Genomic DNA, 15,353 nt, shown 5'->3' on the forward strand with positions numbered 1-15,353 from the left:
GGGTATGTTCAGAGTGATGGCGTTTGTCTTCCCCAGTCACTGTTACGTGTAACGGAGCCCTGCTCTCCTGGGGATGGCTGAGCACCTGCCTGCCCATGGGAAGGGGTGAATGAATTCCTTGTTTTGCTTTGCTTGTGTGCGCAGCTTTTGCTTTACCTATTAAACTGTCTCTATCTCAACCCATGAGTTTTCTCACTTTTACCCTTTCAATTCTCTTCCACATCCCACTGCAGGGGAGCGAGTGAGCAGCTCTGTGGGGCTTAGTTGCCATCTGGGGTTAAACCACGACACTTGGCCTGTCACTACAGAGGATGATGCTCACCGAGAAAATCAGGAAAGGGCATTGTTCAGTGCACTCTTGACTGAATGCATTCGTTTTGACTTTTATCAATGTTTTGCATATTTGACTAGCACTATATTTGATGTTTATTGTGTCTCGTAAAAAGGCACCACTGTCTTCTGGTCACTCAACTTGATTATACAAACCAGCTCACATTAGTGATGCAATGGACACAATCAGGCATTTGTAAGATCAAGTCTAAAACCAGGAATTATATGAGGTAAATAATATCAATTTCAGAAATAGTATTTTTCCAGTTTCTGTAGAGATAACATTAGGACTACTTAGGACCACCAGCAGAAGGCAGATTTACATTACCAAACAAAATTGTGATTGTACACTCCACTTACACACCCATACCATTTTAATGCACATAGCATAGAAAACTGTTGAAAAATGCAAAAACTTTGGCTTTAGCACCTACCAGCAACCAAAGCACAGTATCTCTACAACCCTCAATGTGCAACTATTCTGTTATTTTCCCTTGTGCTAGTTAGATTAAGCCAGTTTAGATACGACATACTGTGCTACCATAACATGTTCCATTTTGCTGTGTAAGCACAAGCATTTCAGGCAAAATATTTTCAACAGTGAATTATTACCTTAACAGTTAACAGAAATACAGAAGACACTGATCAGAAGCACTACACAGAGTCCAATGTAAGTACTGCTCAGAGTATGATTCTGTTCCTAAAACAGATTTAGAATGTGTACCTCTCAAGCTAAACAGTACTAATAATAGAATATAGCAGCTTCTGGAAACGTTAAAACTTCACCATCTCAGCTGTGTGAGCAGAGACAGCAGTCCAACACCTCTGGGACCTGTTCTGTTTTTTTACTTTATCTGTATCAACATTTTCAGGACATCAGCTTGTAAAAAAACCAACTTAAACCAGTGGAAAGTGTTTCCTTTAAAATTTGATTAATGCAATATTAAAGTTCAAACAAAAACAGTTACTCTCCAAACACTTGGAGTCTTTGTGGCAGTTAAAAGAATTTACTCACATAGCTAGGTTATCAGGACCTACAGTGTATTCCATTTAATATAAATACAGAGTAAAAAGAAATCTTTCTACTCCTGTATATCCTCTTAAACCTTTCTAGGCTCCCACCTGGAAACCTAATAATTTGATTCCCTTAGCATCTTCTTCTCTATTTACTTAAGCATCATAAAAGATTACCCTAGTTTCCATGTGAATTGTTAATGCTGACCAAGAATGATTTACATAATGAGAAAGGAATAAAATTATGAGAGAAAATTAAAATACGCTTTTTTGCTGAAAGGGTAATAACTCACAAAAACATTAACTGAATAAGAAACAAAATGTTTTGTCTTTATCCAATGACTATTCCAATGCACAAAATTTAACTCCATCAGCACATCGTAAATAATGTAGCAAATAACTAGAATATTTAGTTGCCAAATAAATACAAGTGGGTGCATCTGTTGCTCAATACTGTTAATTGTTGGCACCTCAACAGCATGCCAAGGCAGGAAAATATTTTCTTGGAAAGAACAGGATAGACTGACCTCAGGCTACTTTTTTTTTTTTCTTGAAACACTATCCCAGGTGCCCATTACAGTCCAACAGGATTTTTAATAAGTATAGTGTCACGGAAAGGTTAAAACAACAGAAGGTAGAAACTTTCTACTGTAGTTTCAATGATTATCTCAACTTTCCATTTCCACTGCCAATAGATTAATATTTAAGAATAGATTTGAAATGACTGAGATTCTAAAAAAATTTAACAGATACATTACAGGAAAAATGCCAAATTATGCTAGAAGCTTCCAAAAATTTCTTTTGCAGGATAATTTAGCATTGAATCATATACACAAAAAGAATACTTGCAATGTGTTAAGTAATGTAATTGGTAGCAAAAATATGTGACCCTAACAGACTGTGCCACAAAATGTTCTGAAGAGGTGTTCTAGAAATTACTTTGAACAGGTTAACACTTAAAACCCAAATCCTGACACCCATTAGTTCCTAAACAAACATCCATCAGCTGGTGAAGTAATGATTAGCTTTCATTCTGTCTTCTGCCTCTTGCCTTTTCAGATTGATAGGTACAAATAAAACTGTACATCCAATATTTTCTCCTGCATCTCAGTGCTTTCATCTCCATAATGATACACAATTTGCTAGCTAGCATGTACATGCCTACTGCCGAAATTGCTAAATTAGCAGGCTTCTCCAAAAAGAGACCACAGCTCAACAACCATCTGCCACCTGTAATAACTAATAGGCAATCCACATGGCAGAGAGCGCTTTGGGAGAATGTCGGCTGAAGGCCATGAAAACTACCTACGACAAGACAACATCCAGCTGTATATCAAATAACTCATAAGGATAAGGCACATTTTACGCTATGAAAGGTAACAGCGAGGCATTTCAGTGCTTACGGCAAGACAGCGATTTGGTGCAATCTCTCAAAGTGATGGGAGGCAACAGCCTCCTGCTTTCCAGTTTGCACTGACCTCAGAGGTCTCTCTGCCCCAGACAATATCTCCCTCTTCACTTCTAAATTCATAGTTGGGTTAATTTTTCATATATATATATACACACATATAATTTTTCAATAGTTGGGTGCCCAATTTTTCATGCTTGTTGTGCCACACACTATTACAACTGTTTACAGATGTAACTAAGTATACAAATTTTTTGTATGAAATATGTACATCTTAAAACATCGTAAACCAGAAATTAAAAAGTTGAGGCATAGGGACACAACAATTCTTGACTGAACCAAGAGTTTTTCACTTAGATACTACAAACCAGAGCAGACAGCACGGAGAAAATTATTGTGATTTTTTGAACTTCCTACTAAGTTTTAAAGAGACATTTACTACTTTCAGGACATGTCAGTGTAAATAACTACCATGACAGTTGCAGAGCAGAATGTGTGTCTACCACGACAGAATCTGGGTCAAAGCAGCACTGCTATAAAACATCACCCACATTATCTCGTGCCAGAGGAAACACTGAAAAGAGAACAGCCTAGCAAGCAGCTGTTAGGCCAAAAATATCCTAAGTTGTACTTATTCCAAAAATATTTGCTTTTGGACATTATCCTTTGGCTCCTCTATCCCTAATTAAGAAGGGAATTTTATAAGTAGTCTATATTTTTCTTGTTTAATCACCACTGCCCTAATATGAATGAGATCTATTATAGTGGCAGAGAAAATACAAGCTAATGATATACTAAATATTTAAACATTTTATTCTTAAAAGGTTACCCATAAAAATCATTCTGTTATGCTGAAGTTTATGTTTACTTAAAAACTAGATAGTCTGAAATACAAAATAAAAAGAGTTCTCCTTATCAGGAAAAACCACATTTTTTCATTTCATGCCCCTTCAGCAACATCAAGTTTTATTAAACCATAATTGCAAACTGCACATAAGCTGTATAGTATGGAAAAGAATATATGTAGTTACCAGATCAGGAAGGGCAATGTAAATCTTGAAACAACTCTAGGGTTATTATAGTACTAAATCCACTGAAATCTGAAAAATGTGATGCAACCTCCTGTGCATGTGTGCGTGTCATGCTTTATGGAAGATTATTTTTAACATGCAAAAGCCTATAGATGTATTATCCTCTCTCTAATAACTAAACTGCGTCTCAGTGCAGAATTTTATAGTCTTAAAGAGGGGGGAAAAAAAGAAACCATTTACAACCTGACAATAAAACTGTCAGTTTTCAGGTCTCCTAGCTGCCAGTGTGGCCAATCATCATAGCATATCATCCGTAAAGTTCAATACAGATGAAGATTTTTATACTTAATCTTATTAAGACTGTCAAGATGTGCAAACAGACAGCCACTAACGAAATCTGTAATGGAGTCTGAATTCCACAATAATTTTGTTAATAATATCATTAATTCACATGCTAAATGGATATAGATATGAGTACTTTATACAGACACCATAAACACATAGCAGATAAATTTAAGTGAACTGTCTTAAAACAGACATTTAAATAACTGCAACAACAGATTTTTGCAGTAAGTCAAATGACAAAAAAATGAACAAGCATGTGGGCATATGTGCCGGGTTTGTGTGGTGGGTTTTTGGCAGCAGGGGAGGGGGCTACAGAGGCGGCTCCTGTGAGATGCTTCTCGAAGCTCCCCCCGGCTCCAAGTCGGACCTGCCTCTGGCCAAAACCGAGCCAATTAGCGATGGTGGCTGCGCCTCTGCGATAACATATTTAAGAAGGGGAATCTGGGAGGGATGGGGACTTGTGAGAAGGAGTTGCAAGGAGAACACCTATGCGAACATCCAGGTCACTAGAAGGAAGGAAGAAGAAGGGGGGGAGGTGTGCCAGTGCAGAAACCCTCCCCGTATCCCATGATGAGACCGCAGGGCCACCCCCCCCACCACCCACCGGAGGTCACTGGTGGAGCAGAGATTCACCTGCGGCCTGTGGAGGACCCCACACCAGAATAGGCAGCTGTGCCCAAAGGATGCCAAGACTCCATGGGAAGAAGCAGCCCCCCCTGTTGTATTTCAGCGCTGGGACGACAGCAACACACGGGGGTGACCCACGCCAGAGCAGTGCAGGAACAGCTGCATCCCATGTGAAGAACTCACACTGGAGAAAGTTCATGGAGGACTGTCTCCCATGGGGGGGAACCACATGGAGCAGGCAAAGTACGCAAGGAGTGCATGCACCACCACCCCCCCCCCCCCCCCACTCCTGGAGAAAGAAGCAGCAGGACTGACCATAACCCCCCTTTCCCTGCCCCCTGCACTGCTGGGGGGAGGTGGTAGAGAGATCAGGAACAAACCTGAGCCTGGGAAGAAGTGACGGATGGGGGGAGGTATTTTTAAGATGTTGTAATGCTGCTCACTGTCCCACTCTGTTAAGTGTTGCAGTTGTTAGTGTTTGAATTAAAGTGATGTTCTTTTTTTTTCTTCCCCTAATGAGTCTGTCTTTTGCCCATAACCATAATGGGTGAGGCACCCCTCTCTGTCCTTACCTCAATAACTGAGTCTTTTGCTTTATTTTCTCCCCATTCCTGAGGGGGAAGGGGTGAGCGAACAGCATCATGGTGGTCAGTTGCCCTCTGCGCTCAAACCATGTCAGCATATATGCATATACACATACACACACCCCTACATATGCATGCATAACAGCTCTTGAAGAAATCCTTAGAAATATTTCATATGGCTCAGACTCAGGATAATTTTCTTACCATTAACTCTCACTAAGTTTAAGAATCTCACTAGGGACACCAACAGGATTAATTTTTTGTCCAGCAGACAGGAGTTTTATAGCAAGTTTGAAAACTTGGATGGAAAAAAGAAACCTGCTGTGCCTAATCTTGGGGGAGAGGGGGTGACAGCCACCAACAACATTCGGCACTTTCCACGCCTGAAGAATCTTACATTTACATATAGTCTGAAAAGCCTGAACCTGAATTTTGACCACAGGCCACAACACTTTCAAAGCCATTAACTTTTCCCTCCATTTAAAGGCTAGGATGGAATTGGCACTTAGAATACAGCAGTGTTAGCTTTCCACACTGATTTATAAACACAAAAAAAAAAAATATCCAAGATTGCTATTTTAGCTCCACTGTAGTGACCTGTACCAGGAATCTACAGTCTGGTAAAATGAACTTTAAAAGGCCAAACAAAGCAAAGCTCTAACATCTTTCCAAAGAAAACATTTTAGAAATAAATAAAAAAGGAGGAGAAAAAGTACAGTACACTCACCAGACGTGTATTAACAACAGGAAACAGCAATGCCAAGAGGGCCCCATTCAGCATATGCATCTGCAACCTTAGAAAAGAGATGTGATATTATTTTCACAGATGGAAATAAAATGCAATGTTTTCACATGTTTCATGTAGTATCTCTTCAATAAAAGGCAGCCAGAGATTTAAGAGAATTCTTTTGGCTTGAATTTTAAGAAAGCCACTGTTAAATAGAATAACCAGGGTGTTACCTAGAATAAAGACTCTCAAAACCAAGATTAGTTTGGAGAGGAGATACTGTTTTATTCTGCACAAGGTGCTAGGTGGAAAACATCCTGCTCCTTGTTTGTCAGCCATACCTGCTTTACGATTTCCCACAGCTACAAAAGTAGTTCCAAATGGTGGGCCTTACAGTGCATGATCACTATTTGTTTTGGTAAATTCACAGCTTCCAGCAATTTTCTTACCAGATTCCCATATTTTATAGGAGTTCCTTGTGCTGATAAAAGGCCTCTTTCTTTCCATAATGCCCTGTGTGCATGGATCACTCCAAATGCATATTTAGAATCAGTCCAGATATTAACAGCTTTACCAGCTGAAGTTTCCAAGGCTCTTGTTAAGGCTATTAATTCTGCCTTTTGAGCAGAGGTGCCAGCTGGTAGTATCCTGCCTTTCTTTTTCCACAATCCACAAAACTATTCCCATCCACAAATAAATCCATTTCCACTGACCTCAGGGGTATAGCCTTCAAATCAGCTTGACTAGAATACACTTGTTCAATTGTTGTCAAACAGTCATGTTTCAATTCTGTTTCTCCTGGCAATGGTAGCAATGTGGCAGGGTTCAGTACTGAGGTTATTTTTAATTCTATGTCGTCCTGTTCTAACAGGATTGCCTGGTATTTCATCATTCTGCTTGGAGACAACCAATGCCCCCCTTTTTCCTCCAGTACGGTTGTTACTGCATACAGTACTTGAACAAGTAACTTCTGCCCCAAAGTTAATTTTCTTGCTTCTTGTATAAGCATTATTGTAGCTGCAATCACCCATAAAGAAGGTGGCCAACCTTTACTTGATCCAGTTGTTTAAAAAAATATCCTACCAGTCCCCTCCAGGATCCAGTCTTTTGAGTCAATACTCTGAGTGCAGTATGTTGTCTTTCATGAACAAACAGCTAGAAAGGTTTTTCCGAATTGGGTAATCCTAGAGCTGGGGCTGTCATTAAAGCGTGTGTCAGTTGAATGAACAAGTGTTGACATTCTGGAGTCCATCCAAGGAGATTCCCAGGTCCTTTTATAGCTTCATATAGTGGTTTAGCTATCAATCCAAAATTAATTATCCACAGGCGACACCATCCGGCCATTCCGAGGAATGCTCTTAGTTCCTGTTCAGAAGCTGGCTCAGGTACTTGACAAATTGCTTCCTTCCGTTCTACTCCCAGGCTCTGTTCTCCTTGAGTAAGTAAAACCTAGATAAGTAACAGCTGTTTGCATTATTTGAGCATTTTTCTGTGACACTCAATATCTGGACGCTCACAGAAAATTCAAAAGATCTATCATATACTGCATACAGCCTGGTTTTGTCTGGGAACTTAAAAGAATGTCATCTACATATTGTAACAAATTGACATTTCCTTCGTTTTCCTTCTGCCACATTTCCAATTCCCTTGCCAATTGATTCCCAAAAATAGTCAGACTATTTTTAAACCCCTGTTGCAGAACAGTCCAACGTAATTGCATTTTCCAACCAGTAGTAGGGCTTTCCCACTCAAAAGCAAGTAGTCTCTGACTTTCTTCTTTTAGCAGGATACAAAAGAAAGAATCCTTTAAGTCCAACACAGTAAATCATTGATGAGTGTCCCTTACAGCAGTCGATAAGATATAAGGATTGGCCACTAGCGGATGCACATCTTGAACAGTTTGATTAATAGTAAGTCTTGAACTAGCCAATGTTCATTACAGTGTGGTTTCTTCACCTGGATAATGGGAGTATTATATTCAGATTGACACTCACTTAATAGTCCAGATTTCATAAAATTTTCTATCAAGGCTTCACGTCCTTTCCTTGCTTCCAACTTCACAGAATAGTGTTTCTGTCTTACCAGTTTTGCTCCTGGCTTTAACTCAATCTTCACTGGTTCAGCTAGTTTTGACCAACCTGGCACTCCAGATGCCCGTACAAGGGGATTCACCACATTCAGAACCTCTTCAGGTATTTTTGGAGTTTCTTCTGCTGTTCCTTGCTGTAACAGAAAAACTTGCGCCTCTACTGCCTTTTCTTCAGGAATCTGCACGCAGATGTGATTACCTTCAAACACGATTTGAGCATTCGATTTACTTGACAAGTCTCTTCCCAATAAAGGCACAGGGCAACCAGGTATGTACAAAAATTTATGCATAAAATTCCGAGATCCACATCCGCATTTGATAGGTTGGAAAAATGGCCTGACTTCTCTGCCCCCTGGGGCACCAACAGTAGATAAACTTTGATTACTCAATTTACCTTTACATGTGTTTAAAACTGAACCTGCTGCACCAGTGTCAACTAGAAATTCTACTCTCTCATTCCCCTACTTCAGGGTAACCGGGGGTTCTGCTGGGGAGACTTCCGAGTCAGCCCCCTGTCCCCATTAGTCCGAATTCTGATCCAAAGTCAACAATTCTGTTAGCTTAGGATTTTCACTAATCCTAGGGAGTCTTGTCTGCAATCTATTTTGCGGACACTCTCTCTTCCAATGTCCTTTTTGTTTGTAAACTGCACATTGATCTTTTTCAAGAGGAGTAAAAGGACACTTATTTCTCCCCCTTTGATTCTGATTTCCTCTATTCTCATTCCACTTTCTACCTCCTTGATTTCCTCTCTCTATTGCTGCTGTTATTAATCTGTCTCTCTTGAGCTGTTCTTTATTTTCTCTTTTCTTTTCCTCCTCCTCTCTATTATTATACACCTTCCAAGCTGCCTCTAGCAGTTTATTTATAGATCTCGCATCTTCTCCTTCATATTTCTGCAACTTCTTTCTAATATCCGGATAAGATTGTCCCACAAATATATTAAAGACAGTGCATTTTCTGCTTTTTCTGGATCTAGATCTGAGTATTTTCTGGCAGTCTCACACAACCTTTCATAAAAGGCAGAAGGCATCTCACCTTTTCCTTGGACCACCTGAAAGATTTTTGCTAAATTTTGAAGTTTTGGGATTGCGTTCTTTTCCCCAAATAAAATCAACCTTTGGTACTCTGTTAAAAGCAACCTTTGTACTCTATCATTCAGATTCCAATTAGGAATTGATTCCATTGGGAAATGATCATCCACTCTCCCTACCTGCACATCCTGTACATGTACTTTCTCCACCTCTTCCTTAGATTTTGCTATTACCATTTGTCTCTCTTCATGTGTAAAAAGAGTATTCAGGTCAACCTGCACATCTTTCCAATCCGGATCATGATTTTCAATAATAGTATCTAATGCCTGAGCTTCCCTCTGCGGATCTTCCCTGTAGGTGCCTGCCATCTCCTTCCAGGCTCTCAAATCTGCTACCGAGAAAGGAACTTTTACCCATACCAGCTCTGCAGAGGGCCCTACTGCCTGTCTTGAAGGTGCCCGCAGTACAGCTCCTCCTCCTCTAGTACAACTGGCTACAGGACTATAATTTTCACTCCCAGATGCTCTCTCCGCTTCTCTGCTAGGCTTTCTCTCTTCCCTCACTTCCACACCTTCATCCTGAACATCAGGTGGCCACCGTGGGGCCAGTGGTCCCCATGAGGCTGCTAGTAACTGAACATCCTCCTCTTCCTCAGTATCCTTATACTTATTACATCATTTCCCAATACTGCAGGTTGAGCAGCAATGCTCTAGCATTTTTAATTTTCTATTTTCTTGTTCCAAAGCCAATACATTCATATCATTAACAACTAATCCACAATCCTTTCTACTCATATAGTAATTTCCGAGAGTAAAGAACAAATCAACAGATGGTATTTCATCCCATTTTCCTTCCCGTCTACAAAACAACATTAATTGCAATATAGTATTACAATTCAATGTTCCATTCTTTGGCCATGTTTTATGGTTGTCTAACATATATATTGGCCACCAATGATTACAATATTTAACTAACATTTTCCGAGTTAATGGACTGCCTCCAAACTTTAACCAGTGTTTCAATATACAACCCAAAGAGAAGGCTTTTACAATGCCTCCTTCAGAAAATGGTATTACATTTCCCATTACCCGTATATCTACCTGCTTCAGTTGTCACCATACAAATGCAGGAGAACCCCAGCAGCTGCAAAAAACAACCTTTACTTATAATCCACCAACATGTACTTTTCCTAGCACAATTTACTTGGGCATTTCCTTTATTGAGCAGTGTCTCCACTTGCTTCTGGTCAAGTACTCGCCCCCCCGCCAGGAAATCACTAGGGAAGTCCCCGGAGAAACCATCCAGTGTGTGCTGGAGTTCCGCTTGTGATTCCTGGTGGCGGGGAAAGTCAGCCAGACTTCAAGTCTCACTGTTGGCGGGGTCCCATTGGGGTTGCCAGAAAAGAGTCCACAAAAGAACTTCGAAGTATTTATACACTCCAAACTACATGATTATGTATTTACTATAATGATTATTGGTTGGTTAATTATCACCTCTATCCCTCATTGGTTAGTTACATGCTCGCTCTGATTTAAAGTTACAGTGGCTTTTTAATTTTCCACGCAAGCTCAAAGGGTGAGGGTCTTTATTCAGGCAGGGGTCTTCAAAGCAGTGGGTGTGATTTTTACTATTATAATGAGGATAGTTCTTCCAAAGGACACACTAATCTCTAATTAAACTGACTTACACTAAACAATTTTAACAAGCTTCCATGTTCAAGGATGTTTCTCCTCTTCAAGGATGGTAGCTCCTGATTAGAAGTTCCTTACTAATTACTGTTGATGATTTGAAGAACAGACTGAACTAGCTGATGCGTCCAATCTGTCCTTGTATTTGATGAGAAACATTTGTATGGACAATAATACATAATATGTATCCTTGGGTGTGATGAGAAACAGTTGTGCAGCCTACAACATGCAATGAGAAACAGTTGTGTGGCCTACAGTTTCCTGGTAAACAATACATTCTTTCCCATGAATAGCAAGCACACAAAATTTAAGCAACTCTGAACAAGGTCTCTTGTTCAGGGTAACAAGGGCAAAAACCTTTATTTAAATGCACACTTAAAATTTCATAAAGTAGGACTGCTTTTTATAATGAACTCTGGATTCCCAGAAAGCCTGTACTGCCCATTTGTGTTAATCCTGTTCATGATGCAAGCTGCTAAATAGTTGGAAATTTGCTGTTCATTTGTCTTTCAGAGCTTAAAATAGTGTATCTGACAAAGGTTTTTACTCCTGTCTAACTCTATAAACATACAGCTTCAAGGTGAAGCTTCAGGAATTTGGAAGAAGTCCCTTAAATAAAAGAAGAATTACATTTGTCAAAATGCAAGCCCTAAGCAAAGAATAAGGCAGGAAAGTAGTATTGTAATACTGTATTTTCTATAGCTTTCGGCTCTTTTTCTGAACCACTGCTGCATCACAAGAACACAAAAATAGTACCAGTACTGTTTCAGACTACATAAGACACACAGTGAAGAATAAACTGTCTACAACCACTGCCTGTCATGAACTGTTAGGAATTTAAAAGTAACTTCAGGGGAAAAAAGGTGTTACAACTTCAATGCAGTTTTTTTACAACTTCAAAACAGTTTTTCAAACATAATTTATATGCTGTCAGGGTGTTAGAAAACATAAAGGCTCATTCTGAAAAACAACTGTAGCCCTTGCTCTACAACTGGTCTTTTGCAAATACACAGTAAATCCAAAATTTCCTGGACACCAGAAATACTTTTCACATTCTCTGAGATGGATGCTAACACTGTATTCAGCCTACTCTCTGCCCAAATATGGAACAGCAGGAAAAAGTTGCAGACAGTAGCAGTTTCAAAATAATTAATGAGGCCTGTCCTTAGCATCATTTTTCCAGTCACTGACTAGACTAAGACAAAAAAGAGCTGAGTTAACTGTCATGGTGGCAACTACAGCCACTCCTGATTGCCACTGTGCCAGGGAAGTCCCGTGACCCTCCCCACAACAGGACTAGTTACACCCCTCAGCTGCTTACTGGACTCAAGTGCAATAGTCTATTAGAGCTTCCTACACATTAGAAACTCTCGTGGTTCCTAAAGTTAGTAACAATATGCAATATTTTAGAAAAGGTTGCATAGATTTGAGAAATACCCAAATCAGCAAGAATTTACTTTCACTATTTAACTTATATCCACAGTTACTAATTTTTAGTGAGGATAATAAAAAGGTGCAGGGCCCATGACATAACTTACTCAAGCCCATATATTAATCTGTAGAAAGATGCCTGCATTCTCATCTGTTGCTGAGCTAATTCATGTTGCTAAGTGAGGCCAAAACAACCAGTACAAAAGAACCAAGGGTATCCGCGATTTAAACCTTGACCCTTTTCAAGGTGTCATTTTTCAATCCAACCAATATGTCTTTACAACTGCATATAGATCTTAGTATTTTATGACTTAAACTGTGATTAGCTACTAAAATACATTATGCAAGTAGACAGAAATACAGTAAGGAAGAGGCATTACCTGAAGAGAATCATTGCAGTCCGACATGGAGGACAAGCAAGAAGAAAAATCTGCAAAATAGAAACAAATTTAAATTAATGATATGATCTCTTTAGACTCCATCTTCTGTATCTTTCTTTCCCAGTTCTGTATGTCACAAATAATTTCTAACTAGAAGAACCGTTTTACAGCAGAGCTAGAAAAGACTAAAAATCTTGAACAAATTAAAAGGTCTCACATTACCTACATATAAAAGGATTTAAGCAGTATGAACAGGATCTAGGGTTTGGCTTCTGACAGTGCCTAAGAAACAAGACAAATTCTAGCCTGTTTGATGTTGTAGTTACAAAAGGTCTCTCATAAAGCTGTACTGCCCATCATATTGCTCCCTTAGCCGTCAATCATACGATCCTTGCTGTGCTAAAGACCAAGCGTTTACAATGACAATACTTCCTGTCACTTCAGCAGTGCAGGACCCAGCTCCTGAAGATCTCATGCAAGATGACTGCCTACAAAAGCCTCTTAATACTTCCCAAAATAAGCCTACCATAGTATCTGCTCTGTGCATAACCTTAGTAGTCATCTTTATATATGTTCATTGCCACACTCAATAAAGTATTTTTAAGGTACTGTAAAAATTTCACCAGTTGTTAACTAGCTGTTTCACAAGACCAAAAGCAACTGAATATATTGTTTTTCTTTACAGGCCATATTCCTACCATAAATAGGACCTGATTTAAATTTTTATGTAATAAAGTATTGTTGATTTGCAACAATGCTGCATCTAAATTTAGAGGATAACCATTATCTTTTGATACTGCTGTCCAAAACCTCTCACAGCAACTTAAAAACTTTGTATCAGCAAGTCTTGCTCTAGATATGAAGAGATTACTACATAAGTGTTCAGTGATAAAAATCCTATTTTTTATATCATCCACTACAACAAATAGGAGACTTTGGCCTACTGCCCAATAAGTATTTCAGGAAAAAATGGAATCACACTTTTTACTGCTGTTGTAATAATAAATTCACAATAGATTATTTCACTGCCAACCTACAAAACAAATTATCATTAAATCACTTCAAGTGAAAACATTTGGTGAATATGTCTGCTTTGTGGCAAGTCAGATTAGACAATTCACCATACATGTTTCTCTGAAGTGTTGCAGGGCTGCAAAGAGGCCTCTGATGTATATTCAAATTAATTACTACCAGATCATGTACTTGCTGCAGCAACAGTAGAAATGTGAAGCCTGGATCATACTACTGAGCCCTTGTGTATAAAAGAGGCTTGCTGTCATTACCATACAAATAAATGTACAAATTCCAAATACTTTATTTCCGGTGCAAGTTCTTAATGCCCAGCCGTTTATTTCTCTGATTCACTTGTACGTTTAATTCAAGTCAGTCTCAATAACAGTTTAGAACATGCACACACACAAGTTGGTTTTACTAATTCATACAGAACGCTAATAAAGGTACAGCAAGAAAGAGGCAGCAATTAAATTTAACTGAATGTACCTCAAGACATTTTCTTAGTGAATACTGTTAAAATCCAATCAGAGTTTCTCTGAAGTCTTGTATTGAAAAAGCAAGTACTTTCAACTCATCAGGGCAGGTTAAAGAGGAAAAGAACATAACAGATGCATGATGACAATCCATTCATGGATTTTTTTTTTGTGCTAGGGAAAAAAAGAAAAGTGTACATGCCAGAAAAATCTTATGAGAGGTCTGTATAACACCTTCCACATAAGACCCATATGGCTTCTGGGAAAAGCATCTAACACTTATTACGCTTCACTATTCTATCATTGCATATTTTTGCAATAAGCTTTGTTTCCTAACTAAACTAAGTCCCTTGAGTTGTGGACTATATCTTCCCCTCTTTGGAGGCCACAAATACCTTCTACAGGTCTCTTAAAATAACTTTTTCCCATGCTACTTACATGCATCAGCAAAACTTTTTAAACACTCCATGTTGTGCATTAGCAAAAGGAGATATGATATTTGGAGTCTCACTAGTTCATCCAGACTTTTAAATTCAGATTATTTTATGATTTCCTTAAATTCAGAAATCTAACAGAAGATATATGTTACTTTTGAAGCATAGTTCATACCTTTATGGAAGGAACTCTGCTCTTCTGATACAGATTTTTTTTTTCTTTTTATTTTCTACACTTAAAAAAAACCCCAGATTGACCCTTTTGTCTATATGCACAAAATAATCAAACCAGAAATATGTTTAATCACACCAGTCATTTCTTTTTCTGACACACTGCAGAGTGCTCCAACAACCACACGGTAAAGCAAAAACCACAATATGACATGGTATACTGTCTGAATCTCACCACTGAGGATAAAAAACCAGCTAGTATTAAAAAAGGATGGCATTGTTAGAAAGACTGAGATGGACATGCCAATCTAAAATACTTCACTACCATGGAGACAGGCAAAGAAAAAAACAAATTCACAGCTGCTTATTTTTATGTCAACTCTACTGCAAGAAACAGTTTCAGGAACTGATGAGGGAAAAATAAATATTTAATATTTTTAAGCATGCAAATCCCTCTGTTACGAGGGATCTTTTTGAAAATAAGCCTGACTTCCATTTTTTATGACAGCAGAGAAATCATAACTAGAATGTTTATGTTAAAACTTTATGATAATGGAATAGATCTTCAAATGT

The 15,353-nt window shown here is 38.7% G+C and overlaps 1 protein-coding gene across 2 annotated transcripts in view; it reads right to left on the bottom strand.

The window, feature by feature from the left end:
* The window catches only part of TMEM164 (transmembrane protein 164), a 52,182-nt gene that overhangs the window by 23,109 nt on the left and 13,720 nt on the right, over nucleotides 1–15,353 (bottom strand). For both annotated transcript variants that reach the window (XM_074882447.1, XM_074882446.1), the window contains exons 3-4: nucleotides 12,689–12,738; nucleotides 6,067–6,133 (exon numbers count right to left, since the gene is read on the bottom strand). In XM_074882447.1, coding sequence (XP_074738548.1) covers nucleotides 6,067–6,133; nucleotides 12,689–12,738 — 117 coding nt within the window. The remainder of the gene's footprint in view (nucleotides 1–6,066; nucleotides 6,134–12,688; nucleotides 12,739–15,353) is intronic.

The sequence above is a fragment of the Strix uralensis genome, chromosome 13 (genome assembly GCF_047716275.1).
Source record: "Strix uralensis isolate ZFMK-TIS-50842 chromosome 13, bStrUra1, whole genome shotgun sequence".
Classification (NCBI taxonomy): domain Eukaryota; kingdom Metazoa; phylum Chordata; class Aves; order Strigiformes; family Strigidae; genus Strix; species Strix uralensis.